We start from the raw sequence: 24,881 nt of genomic DNA, 5'->3' as shown, positions 1-24,881 counted from the left end.
CTGTGTACCAGTATAGTCCTTTGCATAATAAGCAATCAATAAATATTTATTTAAAAAAAATAAGTATATATGCAAATTTTAATATACTTGAAAAGCAATAATTTAAAATGTACCATGTTAGCATATTTAGTGTAATTTCTGGTAATTCAGAGCTATAGAATTAATTACGTTCATGTTATTTCCTACAATTGTGGAGATCATAAACTTTATCAGGGATTTCTTTTCCATTATATCCCAAAGTAGAGGCTATGGATATATGCATGTAGAGTCAGTTCTATTGAGAAAAAGTATTTAAAACTCAAATAGTTTCCATAGAAAGCAGTATAAAGTAAAACCTCAGAAATTTAGATATGCTAATATATTTGACATTGGCTTGTGCTCAACTGATGTTCACTGTCCATGTAATTTATGGTAAGCAGCAGGGAGCTAAAGTTCACCTTTGCTTAGAAAATCCCTTCTAAATTGATAGGAATAAATGTTAGATAAGCAGTCCTTCAGAGGAAACTGTTTAGAAAAGCAGACTTCCAAGGGGACTTTTGAAGCAATATTTACGTTATGGCCATGGCTGTTTTAATTAGCCATCATTCTTCTCCATTAATGAGTCTAGGTCCAAGTTGCTGTAGATATCTTAATGTGATGTTTTAAATAGTTGATAAACTAGATGTTTCACTATGTATTTTACATACATTATCTCATTTGATTCAGACCTAGTTGGGTTGAATTTCCGAAGTTTACAAAATTACATTTGGAATGCTATTTAAAACATACATCTACTTTTGATATTTTACCTTCTGACTCAGCACCAATTATGACAACATAGGAACTAATTAGACAGTAAAGGGTAGGAAGCCTAGAATGAGCAATACCAGGGATAATCTTCTCATGGGTATTTATTATGTAAGATTATAAGCCAATTCTTTTCTGAGAAGAACAGTAATTCATTTATTAGTTTCTAATCAGAAATTTTCTACTTTATCAATGTAAATTTTATTACATTTAACTTTTTTTTGAAAAGCTATAAAAACCTAGATAAATCATTTAAAATAGTCAAATTTCCCAAGATCACATTAGTTCAATTTTATTCTCTGTGACTTTTACATAGAAATAAACTATAGCCTAAATGTAATTTGGTTATTATTTGGCAAAGAATTAAAAACACCCTGGACTGTTATAGTAAACGTCTGAAAAGTTTTATTCTGGAAATAGCATCATAAATTTTTCTTTGGGGTGTAATTAAATGTTCTTCAGTTTTCCTGGGACATCTGTGACCCTAGGTAAAATGATTTCTTACACTAATTCTTGGTCTTTTTCTTCCTTTGTATTTTTTGTGACCTGATCACCTTCTTGCTTAGCAAATGGAAATTCTAGCAGTAAGTGACTTGTCTTAATTTATAGACTACTTATCCATGTCAGACAAACTGGTTTTCATTTGCCATTTGTGACCTAGCAATGTTTTGTCATGGACTACTTTAAGAGTAGTGTGTGCTTCAGTTTTGCATAGCCCTAATCCATGAAATCTTGGTCCTATAAAAATGAGATTTTATAATTAATAGGTACAACTAGCAGTCACCTTTTTGTACATCTATAACTAACATTGCCTTTTAAATTTCTTAATTTTAAAAATCCAAAGTGCACGTTAGTCTCATTTCAATGAGATTATGAACTTTTTTAGAAAAATGAATTCACTTTTAGGAAAGACGTTACCAGGTTTCTTCTCAAGGACTTGTCGATAAATGCAGTGAGCTATACATCTCAATGGGGCAAAAGTATATGCATTTGTAAATTCTTTTCATTATGAATTTAAAGTTTTTAGTTGGGGGTGAATCCTTTTCAAAGCATCCTCTATATTGCCTGCTGAAAAATTCTATTTGTCTAATGTGAAAATGTGCTTCACACTAAAAATGAATTACATAACCAACAATAAATTTTTATTTTAATCCCAGTCTTCAAAGCATCTTTCATCAGCTTCATACCATATTAACTTGCTTACTGCAGAAAAATAAATGCCAAGACAATTTTAACATTTACTTATAAATTTTTATTGGAAATATAACAGCTACTCAAATATCATGGAAAATAGCACATAAACTTAATACATTGTTATTTATTTCTAGGAACTGGAGCTCTGCCGAAGGTTATACAAATTGCATTTTCAACTGCTGCTTCTGTTCCAAGCGTACTGTAAACTTATCAACCAAGTAAATACAATAAAAAATGAAGCAGAGGTAAATATTCAGTTATACTAGGCATCAGTAACTGATTCTAGATAATTAAAATATATACAATACGTATATTTCTTGTAGGAGAGCTTATGTCAAAAGTCACTTATAGTGAATCTTTTTCAGAATTGTTTTTTGAAATGATGTGCTATTTCAGGACCTATTAGTAAATAAGACAGGAGATAGCCAGCTGTCTTAAAAGGTTCAAGACCTTAAAGGTTGCACTAGCAGCAAGAGATCATCTGTAATCAGAAGTCAAGTAAAGCATATCAATTCAATGAAGACATAAAATCATATTGTGAAATCCCCTAACATCTTGTCCATATGTTTCTGTAGTTCTAGTAATTAACACAAGAATAAATGTGTCAAAAAACACTTTGAATGTTGGAAATCATGTTATGAATAGGTTCAAAGGTAGTGACTTTAGTCTTTTTTCCCCCCCTGGTCAACCACTGATACTGAAACTGTCACTGGGGAAATGATTTAATTTTTTAAGTTAAATCAATTAAAAATATATATGCACACATACTGGTTTTTAATAAAATACCCTGGGTAAATAACCTTTTAAAATATAGCTTTCCTTTACTGTCAAAATTTTTCATGATGCCCCCCATAACAGAAAATGTATTTTTACTACCCAAGATGTAGTCTATACCATATGTTAAAAGCAATATAAACATTGGTTACAACCTGTTTATTACAACCTGTTGTTTTATCAAGAGTATTTAAAGACCACTATTTGGTGACTGAAATTATTTATCCCTACTGAATAGAGAACTTGAAATATTCAGTGCCCTTAACCACTAAGTTTAACATTTGAAAATAATCTTAAAAATAAGAGACAATACTACTACCATCAGCTGTATCTTCACAGCCAATTAAATGCTCTTTTTATTACTGAATATGCAAATAGATCCTTTTAAGGTGTATTTATTTGTTTTAGGTCATCAATATGTCCGAGGAAATTGCCCAACTGGAAAGTATCCTCAAAGAAGCTGAGTCTGCTTCGGAAAACGAAGAAATTGACATTTCCAAAGCTGCACAAACTACTATAGAAACAGCCATTCATTCTTTAATTGAAACTTTGAAAAATAAGGAATTTCTATCAGCTGTAGCACAAGTAAAAGCTTTCAGGTAAAATGTGAAGGGATTTAAAAGTGATGCCTTTATACCCAGACTGGGAGTTTACAATGATTAGGTTTTGGTTTTCAATTTGATGTTTCAATATCATGTCTTTGTGAAAGGAAGGCATGACTTTATTTTCTACAGTTATCACTGAAATGACACCAATTTTAGATTTTGTTTACTCTCAGTGATACTTTAAGATATTTGCTCAAATATTAAAACCGATCCTCAGTGATTCACAAGGAAATTTTGTTGTTGTTATAGATATTAACTTAAAATGGAGTTAATCTTTGTAATTGCTTGAGTGAGTCTCAGGACTTAAAAATGTTGTTTATTTTCAGGTCTCTCTGGCCCAATGATATCTTTGGCAGTTGTGAAGATGACCCTGTGCAGACACTGTTACACATATATTTCCATCACCAGACGCTGGGCCAGACAGGAAGCTTTGCAGTTATAGGCTCCGACCTGGACATGTCAGAAGCCAACTACAAACTGATGGAACTTAATCTAGAAATAAGAGAGGCTCTACGCATGGTGCAATCATACCAGCTTCTAGCACAGGCCAAATCAATTGGAAATTTGGTGAGCACTGGATTCTGAGAAACTTCAGGCATTCAGGAAAGAAACTCAACTGAAGATGGTTAAGAATATTAACAAGCACCTTTTATGAACCCTTGCAGTTCACTGATAACTTTTTCTGGCAGCATCCACAACCATAATGTAACTAATGTCAAACTTTATCAAGGTAAAGTAAGAATGCCAAAATCAAAGATCTGAAGAAAAAATCTAATTGTTTAACAGCTGCCAATACCTCCCACAATAACTGTATGAAGGAGGAATTTTTTAATTACTCAACTGACATGAAAAGAAAAGGGCTAAAAGTGATGCATACAAATACATTACTTTCTGGAGAAAGAAAGGAATTCTAAGAATGTTTGCAATAATGGCCTCTAATACTGAGACATCGGAAAGCAGGTGACATGAGGCTGAAATTGAGGCTGGTTCATTTTAGCTGAAGACCTGCGGGGCTGCTCGGATTTCTAGCAGTCAGAAGCATAATCTACAATTGATGCTTAATCATCTACATGAAGAACATCCAGTCGGATAGATATACACAGACTTATTTGCAAAAACCACTGATTTTTAACATGGGATAAGGGTGTGGGTGTTTTGTGTTTTTTTTTGGTCTGTATAAGGAATTATGTGTGTGTGAGCTGGGATGTGTGAATATGTGATAGTCATATTTTCAAGGTATGGATGTTTGGTGATAACGTCTCAGAGCATGCCTAAAAGAGCACTGCAAGATTATTTTTGAAGAAATTTTTATTTTATTAGATCTAACTCTTCACAGTGTGTAAATGTTAGAACATTTTAATAATATTTTAAAACTGGGCTTTCCCAGTATTTCAAAAAGAAATAATATATCTGTTAACGTTATTGGAATGCTGCTCAGTTCTCTGATCAGTGCTTATGTTACGATTGTTGATAACTAACCAAAGTAGATGCCTGCAGAGACTTTAAAATGTAAAATAAAGATGTATGCTGCCCGTCAGCTATTCTCATTAGAAAAGTTAACTTATTTTACTCCATAATTATTATAGAAACTGTATAGATTAAAACCAGTATTTTCTTGTACATTTGTGCAATGCACTGTTATACAAGAATAGGTGTACAAAGCTAAAGAAAAAACTTGTGGTCATTGATGGTAGAATATATGACTTGCACGCTCTGAAGTCTGCAGAATTCAAGAAGAGAGATGCAAATGTATTCAGGACTCACGTGTTTCACCCTAAAGGAACCTGGGGCTATGGGGGAAAATGAAAGGAAGCCTGAAGACTGACTACCAAAACATGCAATATACTCATTCACTGTCTAGGTCTGTAGCCTAACATGAACTGGATTCTCTGTCCTTTTTAAAATAGCATTTTGTAAAAGAAATGAATGTAGTCCCACAATTCCTCTGATTTGAAAGGAACACCTTGTATTTTTTATATGCATCTCTTATCCACTGTGACTCTTCTTTTAAACTGGGCTCTGATTCCAGAGTTTAGAATGTAGACATGAAATGCTTAGCTTTGCCTTTTCTTGGGGGTGTGGACCCTGCCAGAAATGTAATTATGCTCAAGTGCATTAATTGAAGGCACTGTGCACGCCGTTGGACTGCTGACTGTAGTTATGTTACCTGGAAAATTCCATAACTGGTCACGGCACATTCATAATCACTGTATTTTTTGACCCTGATAAAAACAATTATTTTGATGGTGTTCTGGTACTGTAAATGGTGTCCTTTAAATTATTTAATAACTAACTTTTGGGTGTGGGGCAGGAAGAGAGGGATGGTGTCCAGAGACACACACTTTACATCCTATCTTACCATCCCCTATTTTTCTCACCCTCCTTATATCCTTTTTGTTAAAATAAAAAGCATTGTAGCTGTTGGTTTGTGTTGTATTTTAAGAAAGGATGAATGATTATAGTGTGCATCATTTAGAAACTTTTCAAGTGTTACCTTCATTATTCTTAAACATAGTTTTCCTTAAAGGGGAGAGAACAAATATAGTTAAATTGACTAATTACCCAAAGCAAACTCTGAACAGTTGAAATTTCCTTTTCATATTTATTTGTATGTAACTAAGTCTATTAATAATGTAATAAAAATGAATATACCTGCAGAAATCAAGATGAAAATACAAAGTCACTAAGATTGTCCTTTTGCAATGGGATTCTCCTTAAACCTATACTTCTTTGCTCCTCATCCTCTGAATCCAAAGTTTGCATTTATTAACAAAATATATCAAATGCTTAATTTATTAAACACATGATTCAGTTCCAGTCAGAGCCCAGGTTTTTGCTTTACAACCATATTTCTTTTGCCCACTAAATTTATCATTCTGAGATATTAAGTTTGTAGAATAACACCAAGAGAAGAGATCTGGCAGTCTCTTCATGCCGCTTCTAAAATAGAAAGCCAAAGGATTTTTACACAATTTAGAAAATATTTTCTACTTTTAGTGATATAAAATGGAGGATGTGGTACAACCCACAGTGTACCCTATCTTTAGGAAACAGTTACACATTCTCTTGGAACAGACTCACCAAAGCCAGGGTGAGCTTCCCTCCTTTAGGTCTATGAGAACTGCTCATCCACCACACCAGCACAACCTAAAGGAATGGAAGATAATAGAATCAATGTAATTAAAACTGTACTTAGCAGTTGGGTGCACGCACTCCACTGCTGGCGGCCCAGGTTCGGATCCCAGGCACGCACTGACGCACCGCTTCTCCAGCCATGCTGAGGCCACGTCCCACATGCAGCAACTGGAAGGATGGGAAGCTATGACATACAACTATCTACTGGGGCTTTGGGGGAAAAAAAATAAATAAAAACTGTACTTGATTGGGGCCAGCCCAGTAGCATAGTGGTTAGATTTGCTTGCTCCGCTTCAGCAGTCTGGGGTTCACAGATCGAGCCTGGGGTTCGGATCCCAGGTGCAGACCTATGCACCGCTTACCAAGCCATGCTGTGGCAGGCGTCCCACATAGAAAGTAGAAGATGATAGGCACGGATGTTAGCCCAGGGCTAATCTTCCTCAGCAAAAAGAGGAGAATCGGCAACAGATGTTAGCTCAAGGCTACTCTCCCTCACACAAAAAAAACATATATATATATTGTACTTTATGGCATTTTTTTTTTTAATTTTCAAAGTAACCCACTGTCACTTGAGCAAATGTAGGACATATGAAAAAAAGAATAACTTCTCTTGACACCCAAGATAACTATTCAAGGCTATTTCCTTCTAGCCTCTCAATCCCTCAAAAAAAATCATTTTATAAATTTCCGATTGTAGTTTGACAGTGCCTTCTCATTGCTAGAAAGTTATCACCATAACTCGTCATGAGTTTTTGTACCACTTTGTTCAATGTCTGAATGCCCACTAACTCGTACAACATACTTTTTTTTTATAATTTATTTTTTCTCCCAAAGCCCCAGTAGATAGTTGTATGTCATAGCTGCACATCCTTCTAGTTTCTGTATGTGGGACACGGCCTCAGCATGGCCAGAGAAGCAGTGCGTCGGTGCGCGCCCGGGATCCGAACCCGGGCTGCCAGCAGCAGAGCACGAGCACTTAACTGCTAAGCCATGGGGCCGTCCCAGTAAAACATACTTTGATCCTTGCTTTCCTCAACTGTAAAATAGGGTTAGCTGCTCTATTAGAAAGTTAATAGCAAGCAATATTAAACTTAAAGAAGGATTAGCACCCATATATAATAAGCCATTAATTTCTTAGGACTCATTGCAGGTATATTTATATTGTTCCCTCATTCATTCAGCAAATGCTTACTGAGAGCATATTTTGTACCACTTGCTGCCAGGTGAGTCAAACCAGTTCCCCATCCCTGTCCCCACCCTCAACCAAATCAGTGGTGGTAAAACAAAACATCATGGGCTGGCCCCGTGGCTTGGCAGTTAAGTGTGTGTGCTCCGCTACTGGCGGCCCAGGTTCAGAACCCCGGGGGCACACCGCGGCACCGCTTCTCCAGCCATGCTGAGGCCTCTCATCTCACATACAGCAACTGGAAGGATGTGCAGCTATCATGTACAACTACCCACTGGGGCTTGGGGGGGGGGGGGAATGAGGAGGATTGGCAATAGATGTTAGCTCAGAGCCGGTCTTCCTCAGCAAAAAGAGGAGGATTAGCACGGATGTTAGCTCAGGGCTGATCTTCCTCAAAAAAAAAAAAAAATGAAACATCACCTTCACCCACACCTCGAGTTCTTGTCAATCATTTCTCTTTGGCCCCACCACCATTTTATCTGATCTGCTCAAGTCTCCTTCCTGGTTGACAGGCATCCACTGTATAGCCAGAAGGATTATTTCTTTTTCAAGGTGAATCTATCACCATACCCCACCACAGCTTTAAAACCTCTCAGTAGCTTCTCACTGATGACACATTAAGACCACTCCTCCTGAGCAAGGTTTAAGAAGTCCTTGTCTGGTCCTACCAGCCTCACTTGCCATCATCCCCATCCCTGTCCTCCAGAGTATTCTACCACTGCGGCCTCCTGGTTTTCTCTACCACTGGGCCTTTGCACATGTTAGGTTAGTCTGGAAAATTTCTCCTTCCCCTCTTCACTTAATTCAACTCATGTGAACTTCAGCTCAGCTGAAGTGTTTTTTTAGGCAAGCCTTCCCTGACTTCCCCTAGTCAGATCCCCTATTTATTACAGGTACTTAATTACGTAGCTCTTCCATATCACTTGGCAGAACTTTTTATGATTTTATTTTTCCTCCAAAGCCCCAGCAGATAGTTTATGTCATAGCTGCACATCCTTCTAGTTGCTGTATGTGGGACGCGGCCTCAGTATGGCCGGAGAAGTGGTGCGTCGGTGCGCGCCCGGGATCCGAACCCGGACCGCCAGCAGCGGAGCGCGCGCACTTAACCACTAAGCCACGGGGCTGGCCCAGAACTTTTTTAAATGCAGGAATAGCCATCTATCCACTACGTTAGAAGCTCCATAAGGACATCTGTGTTTTTCTGAAGCAAGGCTGACTCAATTGATGGTTTTCACACTTCAATTCCATAAGCAACACCTGGGGTGCTTCACCTCCAGACAGCGATTCAGTAGGGACAAGGGCCTGGGAATCTGTTTTTACAAGCACCTGCCCTGGTCCATGTGGATGCAGAGGCCTTTCCTTTTGCTGTAAGGGTTCTGGAGACCTCATTTCAGGTTCTTTTATTACTGGTATTTGTCTACACACCAGCATCCAAGATGCTAACAGGTTTACTCGCATGGCCCTCTCTAAGGTAGTCAGGGTTAACCTAAATGGGCTGGCTAGAAGATTAGAAGGAGGCATAATTAGCACCTGGTTCTAATTATGTGGTTTCTGTAACCTTAAACCAATAGCCTTCAACTCGGATTTCATTCGAGTCCCCTGAGGCTCTCAACGAAATGCCACCCCGACAGGAGAGCTCTGGGAGTGGGGCCTCTGTATTTTCTCCAGAAGCAGGTAGGAAGCTAGGAGGTGCAGTGAGGATGGGAATCCCCATGTTAGAGGGCGCAAAAACCCCCTTTCCAGTTCTAGAGCTGCCAGTCAGTAGTGACAAGAAAGGCTAAAGCTACCTCTGTCCAACCAACTTGGATTCTTTAAGTACATTTAAGAGGCCTATTTTTTTAAAAAGTTACCACCGGAAGTCCATTGATGAAGTTCTTCGCCAATTTAAGCCGCCCTTAGCCACTCCGTTGCCCTCCCCACCTGTTCCACAACTGTAACATTAGGATTAACAAGTTAGGTTAGTTCTCTCAGCCTCCCTCAAGTATTTTGTTACCTACTAAACTGAGATCACCTGTATGCACTGAAGCTACCCCCCCCCGCCCCCACCACAAACAGGTGACCACTCAGGGTTCTGAGTTGGGGAACCCCAGGTGTCTCCTTATACATCAAGACCTGGCTCTGCCTCCACCTCCCCAAGGAGAACGCTTATTTTAGTAGTTAGCTTTTTATTCGATTAATATCTTATGAGCTTCAGCCCTACTAGACCCACCTAAGCAGTAACCCTCATGTCCATGAGCCCCTCTCAATTGTTTCTCAAGTGGCTAACCCAACTCAGAGCCTGGCCACTCCGTATGCAATGAATGAATTACGTTAAAGGTGAAGTGACAGGCCCAGACCGTTAGCACAAGACAAGCTCTCTTAAACCTTTATTTACAACACAAGATTTTATGCAATTTATCAATTGTTTTGCAATACTTTTTTAAAGGCTGTGTCATGATGACAGCCTTTCATGACATATCTTGAGAAGGGCGAGGCAGAAAGGGGCAGGGAAAAAGCTCACTTGTCTGCTCCCCTAGCACACGTCCAGCAGCAGTTTTTTTTTTTTTTTTTTAAACACATTCATTTAAATGATATACTTGAAGCTGAAAGTACTGTCACAGGACAGGCGTTTGCCTTTGCATCTCCCACACAAATCTTGACGATGGGGCCTTTTAGGGTCAACGTGGCGAAGCTTTACTGGGCAGGAGCATCTAGTCTGTTTACAACTCTGAAAAATCGAAATGAGAAGTGCATGCAGAAGATAAACCCTTGGTGATTTCCCAGAACTCCAAAGTTATTTTTCTAGTCCATTGGAATACTTATTGAATGCACTCTAAGCAAGGCCCTGGCTAATCTTGTTCTGTCTGGATCCCCTCCTAGTAATGACAGAGTTAGGAATAGAGGGTATTTATCCATGCGGTCATGCTTGCATGTGCACAGGATTCAGTTCCAAATTGTGAAGTTTCTTTTGAAACAATTGTCTAAGAGGAAATCTTTTCCTGCATTTGAAGATTGGAGAACAAGCGGGAGAGAGGAGTTTGACCAGGAAAGCTAAGGTGTGAGGCTAGTGTGGGTGAGGCCTGGCATCAGTGGGTGACCGTGGCCCTCCACATGCTGCAAATGACCTCAAGCTGAGGCAGACGGCAGCACGGCAACTGCTGAGCCAAGAGCAGAGCGGTGAAGGCATCCTACTCAAGAACTTTACCCTACTCCGCCACAGTCTGAAATTTCTCTCCACCCCTCCTACAGCGTTAACGCTTCCAACGTTTGACTTGAGCCAAGGGCATTGATTAGGCTGTGAACTGGCAAGTCAGGCTCCACTCGCTGTGATAACAGGCAAGTTTAGTCACTTCTTAGATTATCTAAGCCCTTTAACATAGTGCAGAGCTTAGTAGTAAACATGTTACCAGTTTACCCCATAAAGCTGGGCAACTTAGATGTTCTTTAAGAAAATTCCCTTTGCAAACTCTCAGGCAAGACAAACTTTAAAACCCCGTGCTTATACTAAATACTTTAACTCAGGTATGTGCTTCATAAAATGCATTTAGGTAAAATAGTCAACCTTTACCACCTCACATTAGTAGACAGGTATTTTTTGGTTTGCTTTCTCTTCCATTAGACTGAGTCACAGGTAAGGCAAGCATTCTTTCACATTGCAAGTGAGATAACAGTCTCTGAAGATGTTACCATAACCAAGATTGGCAAGGGAGGAGGAAACCAACACGGAGGTCCCGTTTCCCAAGTGAGTATTATGTCTACAACTCCTGCCAAAAAGCAACCAAAACCTCAGGTCACTGGGAACCTGGCTTCTCTTAGGAAACATGTTCAAGAAACTACCCCAAACCCTCTCCCACTCCCTAGCTCAGGCACAAAATGCAAGCATTCGATTTACTTGACAAGTGATGTCCTCCACTCGGTAAGGGTTGTAAGACTTCTGACAAGTTCTGCAAAACTGCTTGAAGTAAACCTGGGATGGGAGAGAGGAAGACTTAAAGCAAGACACTCTTGACCCTTCTGTCGGACAAGATGCGAGTTCATGTCCTCACCTTGTTAGTGCCCTGCACACACCACACGTAGGCACTCTCCCAGCGGACGTTGCAGTCCTTGCAGTGGTAATAGCCATACTTCTGCTCTAGGAACTGAACAAAGGGAGACCCGAGTTTAACCAACACGTCATCTGAATTATCCTTCGTTTCAGAAGCTGGGAAAGATCTGACACTTAAAACTGGCAACTTCACTCCAGATCATGGAGGAAAGTAGGATCAGATTCGAGCTATTACGTTGCTTAATCAAGCAGATAAGCAAGCATGGGGCCCACAGAAGTTAATATGCCACATTAATTTGGTTCACAAAGCAAATTAATTGACAAATTTCTAAGTAGGTGTTTCCCTCAGACAGGCAAGGGAAAAGCCAGATATCCAGGGCTCCTGACCTTTGAGATTCTTTAAGGGAGGCCTTTTCTCTGTAGGATCAAGTCTGATTCCAGAACATACACATATGGAAGTGGTTACGCTGAAGGTACAAGACTCAACATCCTAAAATACTTTAAGTTCTTCACCCAAGACCATGTTCTCTACGCTGCTGGGTAAATTTCCACCAAACAATAGCGCTAGGCTTCAGCTGTGAATAAGCCGTAATTCATGCTTACCATAAACTCAATATTACCTTATTCTTAAGCTTCTCTTCTTCCCTCTCAGTGAGAGACATGTTATGAACAAGTTTTTGGAGTTAGGCATTTAAGAATGGGAAGGAACTTGGGAGAGCATTTAGAGCAGTTTCACAGGTGAGCGAACTCAAGTCCAGGAAGGTTAAGACTTCACACGTGGCGTAGATCACACATAGCTTATGTATAAACTGCTTGATTAGCTCCCCGCCCCCCCACCAACCAAACAGCCCTGGGGTGACTGTGGAAGGGACCCCGAAGGCCTTCAGGCCTCTCCCTCTCAGCTTTTCCACTTCCCCAGGTTACAACTATCCTCAGCGGGCTCCTGCCCTGTAGGGTTCAGCAGGTGTGAACTGGCCTCCAGGCCTGCTGCTCTCTCAGGCAGCAACACACAACAGCCCAAGTGCTCAGGCAGTACTGGGTTTCTGAACAGGGGTGCTTTATGAGAGCAAGGGAAGATCCTAAGGGAGGCACTTCAGTAGCTCTAGCTTTCAGCAGAAACTTGGGAAACGCGGGCAAAAGTCAGTCAGGGGAGAGCTGACCAGGACCGCAGTAGTCGACTGTTACGCTTTCGAATTCAATAGGGCAAAGCCGTAAGTGGGATCCTTGGGAATCGACTCTCCTGTCAGTAAGGTCACCTTCTGATGTTCCGCTGCGCACGCATCCTAAATCATCCACAACACAGGATCAACACAGGACCCATGCCCACGGTCAGAGTCTTATACTGCGGATAGGCTCGGAATAAGGATGTTAAGAGAGCGTCTCTTCAGTCAACTTGCGAAGCTGTTTACAACCGCCACAAACAACAGGCTACACGATTTAATTCTACTGTGGGAGAGACGCTACCTGCGGCTGCCAGCAGCTGCGGAAAGGCCTACCGACGCGGCCGCGCCTAAGGCCGCCTGGCGCCTCCACGTGTCCGGAGCAGGGACCGGGCGAGGACAGGGCCGCGGACCAGGAGGAGACCCACGCGCCCAGGCTCTCCCGGGCCCGTGTCCCAGCCCGACTCGGGACTCACCTGGAAGCGCAGGCGCTCCTTAGCCGGCTCGGGGCTCTGTGGTGACAGCCTCTCGCCCGCGCCGTCCTGGGCCCTTCCGCCCGGCGGGGGCTGCTCCAGGCTCCTCGGCGCGCGCCCTGGGGCCGCCTCCCCGCCCGGGGCCTCCCGCGGCGGCAGCCCCAGCCCGTTGCCAGGCTCTTCCCAGCTCGGCAGCCCCGCGCCCTGGGCCTCGTCCTCCTCCTCCTCCAACTGTGGCCGTTGCGGCGCCTTCCTGGCCGACACCTCTTCCTCCTCGGGACCTCGGGGCCTCGGAGGGGGCGGCCCTCGCTCTCCCACCGCGGTCCCGGCCCCTTCCAGGAGGGTGGTGAGGCGGCGGGAGGCCACGGGCGAGTACACGGCGACGGTGCGCGGGAAGCGCACGGGCCGCGGGCCGCTGCTCGGAGGGCTGCCCTGCTCGGGGCCCCGGCGGGCCGGCTGCGGGGATGCGGGGCCGGGGCCGGCGGGGGAGCCGGGGTCGCGGGCCCTGCGCGGCAGCGTGCGGCGCCCCAGCGAGCACTGCACCGAGGCGTCGCGGCGCGGGTTCACCTGCACGGCCACGTCGCGGCCGCTGGCCCTGCGCGTCGGCGGGGCCAGGCCCGGGCTCACCTGCGACAGGAGGGCCATGAGCTGCGCCCGCTGGTAGCTGTCGAAGTAGTCGGCGGCCGTCAGCTGCCCGTAGCCCGGGAGAGCGGACGAGGCCGCCCCGACAGAGGAGGAGGACGAGGAGGAGGAGGCGGGTGGGCAGCCCCCGCCCCGGTGCCGCCAGCCGCCCCCGCCCGCCGTGCCCTTGCCCTTCGCGGCGGGCGGGTAGGGGAACGGGTACGAGTAGCGGGCGCACGCCGGGTACATGTAGCCGTCCAGCCCCTCGTCCCCCAGGGCAGCCATAGGCGCAGCCCAGCTGCTCCGCCCGCCGCCGCGCCCTAAATAGGCGGCCTCGCGGAGGCAGCCAGGCGCCCGCCGCCCTGCCGCTCATTACGCGCCCCCCGCACCCTTCCCGCCACCGGCTCGGGTCCCCGCGTCCCCGCCGAGGGGGCCCCTCCTCGATCTTCTCTGTGTGGAAAATTTCTGCACCGGGAGGTCGGCCCAAATGCCCTTAGATGATCTGGAAAGAAGCTTTCTTTGCGATGCAAGAACTGATTTGTAAGTGAATTTGCCCGAGGTGAAGAGGATTCCAACAAGAGAACTATCACCGGGATTAGCTGAGCCAGGTGGTCCCCATACCTTGATTATTCCAGGTGTCTGCGCAGCCTGGAAAGCTGAGGCGAGGCTGGGTGCCTCTGGCTAGTGAGCAAAAATGCGAATGTTTGGGGAACTGCTTTGGGCCTGTTACCTCTGATCTCAGATTATAGTTTAATTATCTCAGAGCTGCTCTGAGAAGTCTACCCATTGAACCCTTTCAGTAGGTCATAGGGAAAGCACTCGTCCATATCTAGTCAGGCTGTTTTCTCCCCTGGAGAACGTCCTCTCGCCCCTCTCGCCCTCCACCTCAATGGAGACCACGAGGTAGTGTTGAGTACCACGAGGTACTGATGACTATTGCTCTTCTCTGAGGTGGATAGTTCTGCAAATTTTCCTAACCAAATCATCCCTCCAAAAGATAAATTGATTTGAGGCGTGTTTACATAAAATCAGAAGAGCAAATCAGTCCCCAACTGAAAAGAAAATGGCTTGTCCACTGGGAAGATGTTGGCTGTTCTTTACCAATAGATACTAGATTAAGTAATCAAATACATTAATGTAATTTTTCTTTGATTTGATACAGCTTTGACAATAAAATACTATATTTCATTGTTTAATTGACCTGTTTTGGGATTTTTCTGAATACAGGTCAAAATTCAACAGTGTCAAGTTTATAAGTGGAGCGAGCACACTTTTTTTTTTTTTAACAACGATTACATTAAACTCAATTATGCTTTACAAATATAGCTTGTCTTTTTCATATAAGATAGTACACCAAAATTCTACATTTCCAAGACCCTGTTTTCTAAGAGTTAACATATTGGAAACAGTCATAGAAATTGGTAATGGTGAAAACAAAAAACAAAAAAAACATTTAGTTTGTTTAGGCGTCACTTCAGCAGTCCCAGGTGCAAATTATATTACGACATTGATTTGTAATTTGTGAAAACGTTTGGTTAATATACCATGCAACCTTACAATGGGAAGATCAAAATTGTTACATGTATAATGTGAACCAATTGTTATCCTTTATGTAAACCATATACACTACCACAGACCATAAATATGAAGTGATATTTCAGCAAGATAGAAGCTTCTGTGTATCTCCATGTTTAGAGAGAAGTCTGAGTGGTTTCCACCATCATGAAATTATCTGCTTTCACTGTGCCATACGAAGTGTCTGTCATTTCCTCTTCTTTTAGTTTCTTATAAGAAATATCTGTATCTTCATCTTCATCTAGAGGATCTTGCTTGTGCAATATTTCACTTCCATACATTTTATATATTAAAACAAAAATCCCTGCTTCTGCAGACTGGAAAAGGGCATAAAGCAAGGGAAACATGTACATACTCCCTATGAATCGTGGTGGAAAGGCCAGTTTTAGAATGGCGGTACAGAGCTGCACGTTCTGGCTCCCTGTTTCCAGGCATATCGTCCTCTTGCAGTTGGGTGGAAGATGGAAGAGAGTAGCTAAGCCGTAGCCTGAGGCGTATCCGGCCAAAGGCATAAAAATCGCTACCACGTAAACAGCTGCAGGAATGCTTGCCAGCAGTTCAGGTCCTAACATAGTGCCAGTCATTATGAAAAGGACCACCAGCGTCACTAGCAGAGACCACAGGGATATCTAGCAATAGAAAATGGATAAACAAACCATCAAAAAGGAGATGGTTCAAGGAATTCAGGCAAGAGAATCCTAGGCTCTTGTAAGAAGAGACCCATCTAGTCTGACCTCCCGCACAGAATGGAGATCTCTGCCAGAGTATTTCTGGAGATGGGTAGATCACCTCTTCAGGAGGCATCCAGACCTATGTCGGACAGCTCTGTTTGGAGGCCTGTCCTTACGTCTAGTGACAATTTGCCTTCTATAACCTTGGATAGGCCCTCAGGAGCAACATAGACCATACTCCTCCTCCTGCAAAAAGGTTTCAACAGTTATGAGCGGAGGACTACTCTTCTCCAGGCAGACTGTCCCCAGGCTTTAAGCCTCCATCATATAACTCTGTTCTGGAGTCCTGACTGTTCTGAACATGCCTTTAATCTGTGAATGTGCCTCTTAGAAACAGGTGCGGTCTGATGCATAGAGTGGACAAATGGACATTACTTTCCCCGAACAGGACCCCATTTCCCATAAGAAATTAGTTCTGGTTTTACACGAGATAAAAATGCTACTAAAATTTATGAAACTTAATGTGTAATGTTTTTAACCTTCAAAATACTTTACATCTCAGAATTGTTAGCCATATCAAAACAATTAACAACTCTTAGATTATGTAAGAGGAAAAAATGTAAACGCAAGATGTGAGAAATTCTTTTCAATTTTGCAACTTCGTCCTTTTTTATCTGTTGATGAGAAACATCCCACCTGTAAGTCGCTAGGTGCTTAGGAATTATTATATATAATAGATGGATTTTAGATATAAAACAACTGACTGTATAAAACATTGCATCATCTTGATGTCTGACTAGTACATTTCACTCATTCAGGTAAGACAGGCTATGTAAATAGTAAGGTGGAAACCTAAAGATTCCTCTCCTACTTCTCCTTCAGATTGCTAGTTAGCTTGTTTTTTAAAAGGAGGGAGTGGGTGTTTGTGAGGGAGACTATAGATCCAGAAGAACAGTTTGTGTTGCTTCTGGATCCCTGGATATCTGGGAGAAAATCCCTTTGGGGTCTGTGGGATTGGCATATACTTTATACTCTTTAAAAAATTATTTAAAATTTATCTGGGCTAGTTAAAAAGTCTACCCTAGAGGATGCTGAGATAATTATTACATAAGGTACTCATGCTACAAATGTACAATTGGCAGAAACCAAACCATTATAAATAAAAACTTTTCTTATATGAAGCTTCAAAGTGTGTCCACATTAAAAGCTTTGAAAGGAAATACGGTTCTTCATTGTGAAAATATTGGCTCCAAAGTTTCCTTTAAATTGTTTTAAATTATTTGGGTGACCTTTGACATGGAATGCTCATTTTAAAGTATTTGCAAAAGTATAAAAATATAATAAACCACATCTTACTAGTGTGCTGGTTAAGGAATAGCGATAGGTTTACCTTAAACTCAGTCAGTCTTATTTATTTATTTTTTTTGTGAGGAAGACTGGCTCTGAGCTAACATCCATTGCCAATCTTCCTCTTTTTGCTGAGGAAGATTAGCTCTGAGCTAACATCTGTGCCCATCTCTCTCTATTTTGTATATGGGATGCCACCATAGCATGTCTTCATGAGTAGTGCGTCGGTCCACGCCTGGGTTCCGAATCTGCAAACCCCTGGCCTCCAAAACCGAGCTTGGGAACTTAACCACTATGCCACTGGGCCAGCCCCATTAGTCAGTCTTATTGAATTGTCTGTTACTTAAATATATTTATCTGTTTTTAGCACGGAAATAGCTCATTTGATTGACTTTCTTGTAGAATTCCTAGAGTTTTATAGTAAATGCCATCACATTAATAGTACTAGCTTAACGATTAAGCTTAATAATTTCTTAATGCATCTCAAGATTATCTATATTACACATATAATATATATGTATATATAACTATATTACAAAAATAATATATATATTTACATGTACATGTATATTTATTACATTCAGATATATATATTTATTATAGAGCACAATTTCTTTTCTTTCTTTTTTTTTTGTGAGGAAGATCAGCCCTGAGCTAACATCCATACTAATCCTCCTCTTTTTGCTGTGGAAGACTGGCTCTGAGCTAACATCTATTGCCAATCCTCCTCCTTTTTCCCCCCAAAGCCCCAGTAGATAGTTGTATGTCATAGCTGCACATCCTTCTAGTTGCTGTATGTGGGACGCGGCCTCAGCATGGCCAGAGAAGTGGTGCATCGGTGCGCGCCCGGGATCAGAACCTGGACGCCAGTGGCGGAGCGCACTTAACCGCTAAGCCACGGGGCCAGCCCTAGAGCACAATTTCTTTTACTCAAGGTTGGATACATGTGCACAAAAGAATCCTCTATTTTTCATATTAATAAAAGCTAGCCCCTCTGTATAATCAGATTACTTTAGAAAATAAATTAGTATAAGTAAAACACAAAAGATTATGTCTTCTAAATCTACATAATTGAAATATTGGAAGGGCTCTTTTTCTCTTCATTTGTCTAAAGGAATCTGCTTGTGCATTTTATAGTAATTAGTTACATATTTAATTTGACTAACTTGCTAAAATGAAAATCCTAGTCATGGTTTACTCTTATTTACTACAATTTTTGAGTTTTCAAAGAAAGCCTAATTTACAAATATTTAAATTTTTCTCCAGTCAACTATTGGAAAATCTCTACTGCTACAAAAAGCATCATTCTTAAAAATAAAACAATATTGGAAATATTGCACAAAATAATAGAAATCCCCCTCCTTTCACTAGCTATAGAAGCCATTTGAAACACTGCAATGGGGACGGAAAAGAAACCCACATTTGGTGATGGCAATATATTCTGCATTATTTATCCAGGACCCAATTTTATTTTGTGCTTTAAAGCCAATATTTTGTGTATCATATTATATTGCCATGATGTAATTTTTAAATTACTTTTGGTCTTATTAGTGTCAACTTATTTTTAGAGAATTAATAAAACATTTTAAGGGAAACTTCCACAGAGTTTCTCAGAATTAGAGTTCCACTTTAAAAAATTTAGTAATTCATTTCTAAAACACTGCACAAATTCTAGTAAAATAGTTTTATTTAATCTGCTTTGATTTTTAGTAATACACAATTTGTTAGTGAAAAATATGTTGCCATTTAATCACACTGTCATCTTTTTCCCCCATGATATGTTTCCTCCTATGAGTACCGATAGTTCTCTTACGCTGTTTTTAATCAAGCTGTGTTTTCATAAAAGCTATAATTGCTGAAGTTCCAAAAGGTGGAAGTTATCTTTGTGGCATAAACTTTAAGTTTATCCATGCAAGGCTGACAAGTCCTTTTCTTCCTTTCTCCCTTTCCCAAACTTCTTAGCATTTCAGCCATGGGTCAGAGACTCAGGACTCTCTAGGTATGCAGAGTATGTAAAGGGAAGAGGGACCTTACCTTCACAATGTAGTCAGCCACCCGGTTGAATTTGTATCGAATGAAGACGCCCAACCCAATAGGGATGAGAGTGCTACAGAGCGTCAGGGTCATTGCCCCCAGGGGTAGTAGTTGCACCAGAGGGGTGTTGATCCAAGCCCGGCTGTAGATCCACAGGCACAGGGGCATCAGGACCAGGGCCAGAAGTGTGGAGGAGATGGTCATGATGATGCTGCAGAAAAGAGAATGAACAGAAGTCAGGATGGGCTTTGAGCCAAAGAGCCTCTCTTGCACATGGGGTAACCTCTCTCTTGTACACTGGGTAACCTCTCTCTTGTACACTGGGTATTGGGAAAGGGGGAGACCGCAAGTCCCCCAGCTTGAAGTCTGGGGAGAACCTACCTCCATCAGAGAGGAGTGTAAGAGAGCAGCACCTCTAAGCCCAACGGAAACATGAACCCCAGGCGGGAAAACAAAATCTCAGGACTGCTGCCCCCACTTTATAAAGCCTATTGAGCTGGCTACAGTCTGGATGATTCCGAGGGCAGGGAACATTTTTTCCTTTCTTTTCTTTTTTAATCCTCCAAAGCACCCTGTTAGACATGGTAAAGCTGCTGAATACTACTTGTTGGAGTGAATTCAATTATATTGTCCTCTGTATGAGATGACTCTATTTAGCGGGGCGAAGAGCTCTATTTTGCTTTTACATTTCCTGAGAGTCCTGGCTTCAGACTTCCCAATTCCCTTTGTCTTCCGGTGGCCGGAGACCTGCGCTGACAGTCCAACACTCAGGGAGGATGCTGCCAGAGCTGTGGATGAAACCTCAAGACTCTTAGAGCTACTCCGTCCCCGTCTAGATCCTTCCCCCTACAATACTACCTCTTCGGGTCTACCTTCACTTCTAAAGCCCGGGCGTCAACATCTTCCTCCACTTCCTTGTTCTCTCTTCCATGCCTCATTCCAACCGCCTCGCCTTCCTCTCTCCTTCGTCTTCGCCCGCGGCTGTAAACGCGGTTGGTTGGAATGTGAAAGATGCCTAAGGAACAGACAGCTCCGTACCTGAGGTTCATGTCGCCGTCAACCAGCAGGGACATAAGGTTGGAGAGATTGCCGCCGGGACAGCAGCCACACAGGAGCACCGCCACGGCGGCCACCTCGTTCAGCGAGAAGACGAGGGCCAGCAAGAAGGCCAGCAGCGGCAGGAAGCCGAACTGGCAGAGCGCGGCCAGCAGCGCGCCCAGGGGCCGGCGGACGTGCGCCCCGAAGTGGTTCACGTCCACCGTGCAGCCCAGCCCCAGCATGGTGATGCACAGGGCGGCGCCCACGAACACGTTCAGCCCGTGGTTCAGCGGCGTGTCCCAGAATGGGGGCTCGTGGGGGACCCCGGGCCGGGGAAACGGGGAAGGGCCCAGGCCAGCCGCGCCGCCCGCGAAGCTGCTGGCCGTCGGCTTCGGGGTCGGCGTGGGCCCGGGGCTGAAACTCACGCTGGGACCCGGCCCGAGACTGAGCCCAGGGCTGGGGCCGGCGCTCGAGGCAGGAGCGACAGGGAAGTCCGGGCCGGGGCTCAGGCTGCTGGCATTGGGCGACAGGGTGTAGTTGTCCGGCTGCAGGGAGGACAGGGCGAAGAGCAGGGTTGCGTTGTCGGCGCCGTCCATGGCGCTGTCGGAGGGAGGCTGCAGGTCCGGCTCCTGCCCGCGCTGCGGGTTTCTGTTCCCTCCCGCCGCGCGCGCCTCTCTCCGCCCTTCGGTCGCCGCAGCCGCTCGTCCGTCTGTCCGTCCGCAGCCGCCAAATGCGGCTCGGTGCCAAGCCTCGGCTGCGCGCCGCTGACGTCTCCGCGGCGGGTCGGTCCCCGACTCAGGGGTCGGCTGACGCCGACCGGCTGGCACTTAAGACAGCGCAGCCCCCCGGGGTGAACCCAATCGCTGGGCCCCGCGCCCAGCAGGCCCCGCCCCGCCGCCGAGTCCCCTCCTTTTAATCACCAGTAAGTGGTTCTGTTAAGAGTGTAGCCAGGGGCGGAACAAAGACCTGACAAAGGACAAGAAGAAGAAAAAAACGTGCCTGGCTGCTGATCAAGTTCTCTGATGGGCTCTGCCTCTTTGATAATGAAATCTAGAAACCCAGACACATAGAGTGAAAAAAAAATAAGCTTATCTAGGCACGCACATACACCATATACGCTGTTCGAAGAGCCTGCAACCCTGAGCATCGAGAGGGGTGCCTGACTTAATAGGAGAGGTTCTCTGGTAGCAAGACACAATATCTGGCTTTAATTTGCAAACAATTTTTAAATAAAGATTTTTATGTTCAGATTTAAAGTAGAAAGTAATAGTAAAACCGGTGGATTTTGAGCCAGGTCTTGGCCAAGTGCGTGTGCATCATTCATTCAATTCTCACAGCAGAGCTGTGGGAAAGATGCTATTAGCTCGATGTTTACACCCGGGGAACCTGAGGCACGGGGAACTCTCCGCCTCATCAACCAAACCCACAAGGACCTGGCTGAGTGTGAACTGTGATGCGTTGTTAAAGAGCGCAACGATGAGCTCGGCGAAGAAAAGGCTCCGTGAAAAATGTGCATTTGGGAAGTTATCGGCAGATGAGGAGAGGATATTTCAGTGGCCATAGATTTATGAAGCGTTATGAGCATAGCCGTGTCATTAGGATTAAGGGACTGAAAAGAAATAAAGCGGTGAGATTCCCTGCTTCAGACAGGTTTATCCCCAAACTAATCAAATTCAGAGTTCTTGGGAATGTTGACCCAACAACTTTAAATCAGTCACCAGATGCATCTACAAAGGAAGGGGACCTCTCTGCACACCAAGGGGGTGGAGCCGTCTGAGAAGGCATCTGGCTGCCTGGAGTGACCATGAAGTGATAGCTAGTTGAGCTGTGAAAGCCAACAGGAGGAATTTCTAGGCCAAGGTCTTAGCCCAGGGTTAGTCTGTGTGGAGCCAAGATCCCAGAGTGAATCTTCCTCTTCCTCCTGGGGACTAGTCCCTAGCCCCTTTTCTGACACCAGAGGAGACTGGGTGACTTCCATTTCCCAATGGTTGACCCAGCCTATATGTTTATATTTTCTCCTCCCCAAATCTCATGAAAATGACATAGAATATGAAAAATAAGACTAAATTCACATAGCATATTGCATTTTTCATCACAAATAAAAAATTTATTTTCTTCTCCGTTAGACCATAAAGTCCATGAGGGCAGTGCTTCTGCAAGCTTTTAGGAAAATAACGTACCTTGATACTTTCCCAAAACAGTAAACTCAAGAAAACAATGCAGTAACATCTATACAGCTTTGAAGGAAGTGAAATGTGACCAAAAATATTCTAAGTTTTTATTTAGGCTTATGTGAACAAAAGAAAGATGTGCAGATGTATAACGAAACATGCCACCCAAATATTTGCATCAAGTGAGTATATCCAGGTAAGATACGTGGAGAAACTGACACGATAAGGAGGAGGCACTGCTGAGCCTTTACATTCTTGAAACCACAGGATGGGATAAGCAAAGAAGACAAATTGCAGAGTATGAGCTGAAGCCCAACTCTGCAGGCACCACTCCTATTTGCCCCCTCCTCGTGTTAATGAGATTAAAATCCACCATCAAATTAAGTAAGCAGTAATTAGAGGCAGACCAACTCATCCAACCAGCTCCTCTCACGGTTTGGCGGGGAATCTGGGAGGCAATTTGTGCGATGGGCGAACAGTGAAAAGCAGAAAGGGATGGACCTGGATTGTAAATCAGCAAGATCACGCTGCACCTGCAGTCTTGAGGGCTTCTTGGGGCCTGTAGACCTGCTGTCTCTCTGGAGATATAGCTGCTGTCAATGTAAAGAAAGCAGATGTTCTTCCCTCCCCTCTTCTCGCTGATCTCCTTCACTATTTAGGGGAACACCCCCGGATTAGGAAACAGAGCCCGTTCTCCAGGCGTGGTGACATTGGTGAGCTGGCTTGGGTCACTTAGCTTCGTTGATTGCCCTCCCTTTACTCTGGCTGCCACCAAGGAGGGTCTGGCTCACCCAGAGGGGAGAGATTACATAGACGGGAGACACAACAACATAGCACTCGGAAAACATGCTATTTTGGGGAAAATAAATTTAGAGCTTTGTTGCACATCATACACCAAAACTAATTCCAGATAGATTAAAGAGTTAATTACAATAATAATGCAACAAAATACTGAAGAAAAATATTGGCTAGAATTTATCTCATCTTTGCATAGGGAAAATCTTCCTAAGCAAAAAAGTAACCAAAGAAATCGTAATGGGAAGCTCAGTAGATAAGCCTACATAAAAATGTTAAACTTTGGTATAATAAAAACAGCATTGAAAAAAATTAAAAGCAGGGGCCGGCCCGGTGGCTTAGTGGTTAAGTGTGCGCGCTCCGCTACTGGCCGCCCGCGGTTCTGATCCTGGGCGCGCACCAACGCACCGCTTGTCGGGCCATGCTGAGGCTGCATCCCACATACAGCAACTAGAAGGATGTGCAACTATGACATACAACTATCTACTGGGGCTTTGGGGAAAAAAAGGGGGAGGATTGGCAATAGATGTTAGCTCAGAGCTGGTCTTCCTCAGCAAAAAGAGGAGGATTAGCATGGATGTTAGCTCAGGGCTGATCTTCCTCACACACACACAAAAAAAATTAAAAGCAAATTACAAAATGAGAAAAAATATTTGCAACGTATGTAAAACCAAGAGCTAATATCATGGACTTATAAAACAGTTTTACAAATTAATAAGAACAAACAACACAATAGGAAAAAAGGCAAATGATAGGAAAGACACACAAGATCACAAAAAGGAATGCAAGTCACCAATATACTCATAAAAAATATTCACACTCACTCGTAACCAAAGAAATTAAATTGAAGAAATTAGATGACATTTTTTCACTATTGGAAAAGACTGAAATAAATGATATTATGTTATGGTGGCAAGGATACTGTCAACTGGGCACTCACTCATCCTACTAGTGGTGTATACTTTCTAGAAGAAAACTTGGTAGCAGATGACAATAGCCCTAAGAATGTGTATCTTCTTTGACTCAGTAATTATATTTCTAGGAGTTTATCCTGAGGAAAAAATCAGGGAATTAAAAAAAAAAAAGGAGCTACATTGAGTGCTTACTATGTAGCAGACAATCTTCTAAGCCTTTACATGGATCATCTCATTTAATCCTTACCATAGGCTTAACAAGGTTAGATATTTGCCAAGTCATCCCCTAGCAGGGATAGAGCCAGGATTCAAACCCAAGCTTTTGGACCCCAAAGTCCGTGCTCCTAAGCCTGATGTGATGTAGTTAAATAAATTGGA

At 43.2% G+C, this 24,881-nt stretch overlaps 3 protein-coding genes across 3 annotated transcripts in view; 1 reads left to right on the top strand and 2 right to left on the bottom strand.

The window, feature by feature from the left end:
• FRYL (FRY like transcription coactivator) overlaps positions 1 to 5,782 on the top strand; it is a 247,891-nt gene extending 242,109 nt beyond the window's left edge. Inside the window, 4 exon segments of the mRNA XM_058547022.1 lie at positions 1,353 to 1,370; positions 2,115 to 2,225; positions 3,163 to 3,353; positions 3,686 to 5,782. Coding sequence (XP_058403005.1) covers positions 1,353 to 1,370; positions 2,115 to 2,225; positions 3,163 to 3,353; positions 3,686 to 3,944 — 579 coding nt within the window. The 3' untranslated portion in view covers positions 3,945 to 5,782.
• A 4,461-nt stretch (positions 5,783 to 10,243) lies between these two features.
• ZAR1 (zygote arrest 1) lies at positions 10,244 to 14,243 on the bottom strand. Its single transcript, XM_058547024.1, has 4 exons — positions 13,341 to 14,243; positions 11,706 to 11,798; positions 11,552 to 11,626; positions 10,244 to 10,387 (listed from the first exon to the last, which is right to left on the bottom strand). Exons 1-4 carry the CDS (start codon positions 14,241 to 14,243, stop codon positions 10,244 to 10,246), a joined length of 1,215 nt encoding a protein of 404 aa, XP_058403007.1.
• Positions 14,244 to 15,013: 770 nt separating this feature from the next.
• Positions 15,014 to 21,363, bottom strand: SLC10A4 (solute carrier family 10 member 4). Its single transcript, XM_058547023.1, has 3 exons — positions 20,624 to 21,363; positions 19,586 to 19,796; positions 15,014 to 16,162 (listed from the first exon to the last, which is right to left on the bottom strand). The coding sequence occupies exons 1-3, from the start codon at positions 21,217 to 21,219 to the stop codon at positions 15,650 to 15,652; spliced, it is 1,320 nt and encodes a 439-aa protein (XP_058403006.1). The 5' UTR covers positions 21,220 to 21,363; the 3' UTR covers positions 15,014 to 15,649.
• Between the last annotated feature and the right edge of the window lie 3,518 nt (positions 21,364 to 24,881).

Source organism: Diceros bicornis, chromosome 8 (genome assembly GCF_020826845.1).
Source record: "Diceros bicornis minor isolate mBicDic1 chromosome 8, mDicBic1.mat.cur, whole genome shotgun sequence".
NCBI classification, from domain to species: domain Eukaryota; kingdom Metazoa; phylum Chordata; class Mammalia; order Perissodactyla; family Rhinocerotidae; genus Diceros; species Diceros bicornis.
The sequence above is the reverse complement of the archived record's forward strand: the minus strand, read 5'-3'. Positions and strand labels throughout refer to the sequence as shown.

Excerpts from the sequence above, each read along its gene's own strand:
- ZAR1 (XM_058547024.1), bottom strand. The coding sequence starts at position 14,243 with ATGGCTGCCCTGGGGGACGAGGGGCTGGACGGCTACATGTACCCGGCG. Across the intron at positions 11,799-13,340 it reads AGGAGCGCCTGCGCTTCCAG|TTCCTAGAGCAGAAGTATGG; the intron begins GTGAGTCCCGAG and ends CCCTTTGTTCAG. Across the intron at positions 11,627-11,705 it reads GTGTGCAGGGCACTAACAAG|GTTTACTTCAAGCAGTTTTG; the intron begins GTGAGGACATGA and ends CTCCCATCCCAG.
- SLC10A4 (XM_058547023.1), bottom strand. The coding sequence starts at position 21,219 with ATGGACGGCGCCGACAACGCAACCCTGCTCTTCGCCCTGTCCTCCCTG. Across the intron at positions 19,797-20,623 it reads GACGGCGACATGAACCTCAG|CATCATCATGACCATCTCCT; the intron begins GTACGGAGCTGT and ends TCTTTTCTGCAG. Across the intron at positions 16,163-19,585 it reads TGGCTGACTACATTGTGAAG|ATATCCCTGTGGTCTCTGCT; the intron begins GTAAGGTCCCTC and ends TTCTATTGCTAG.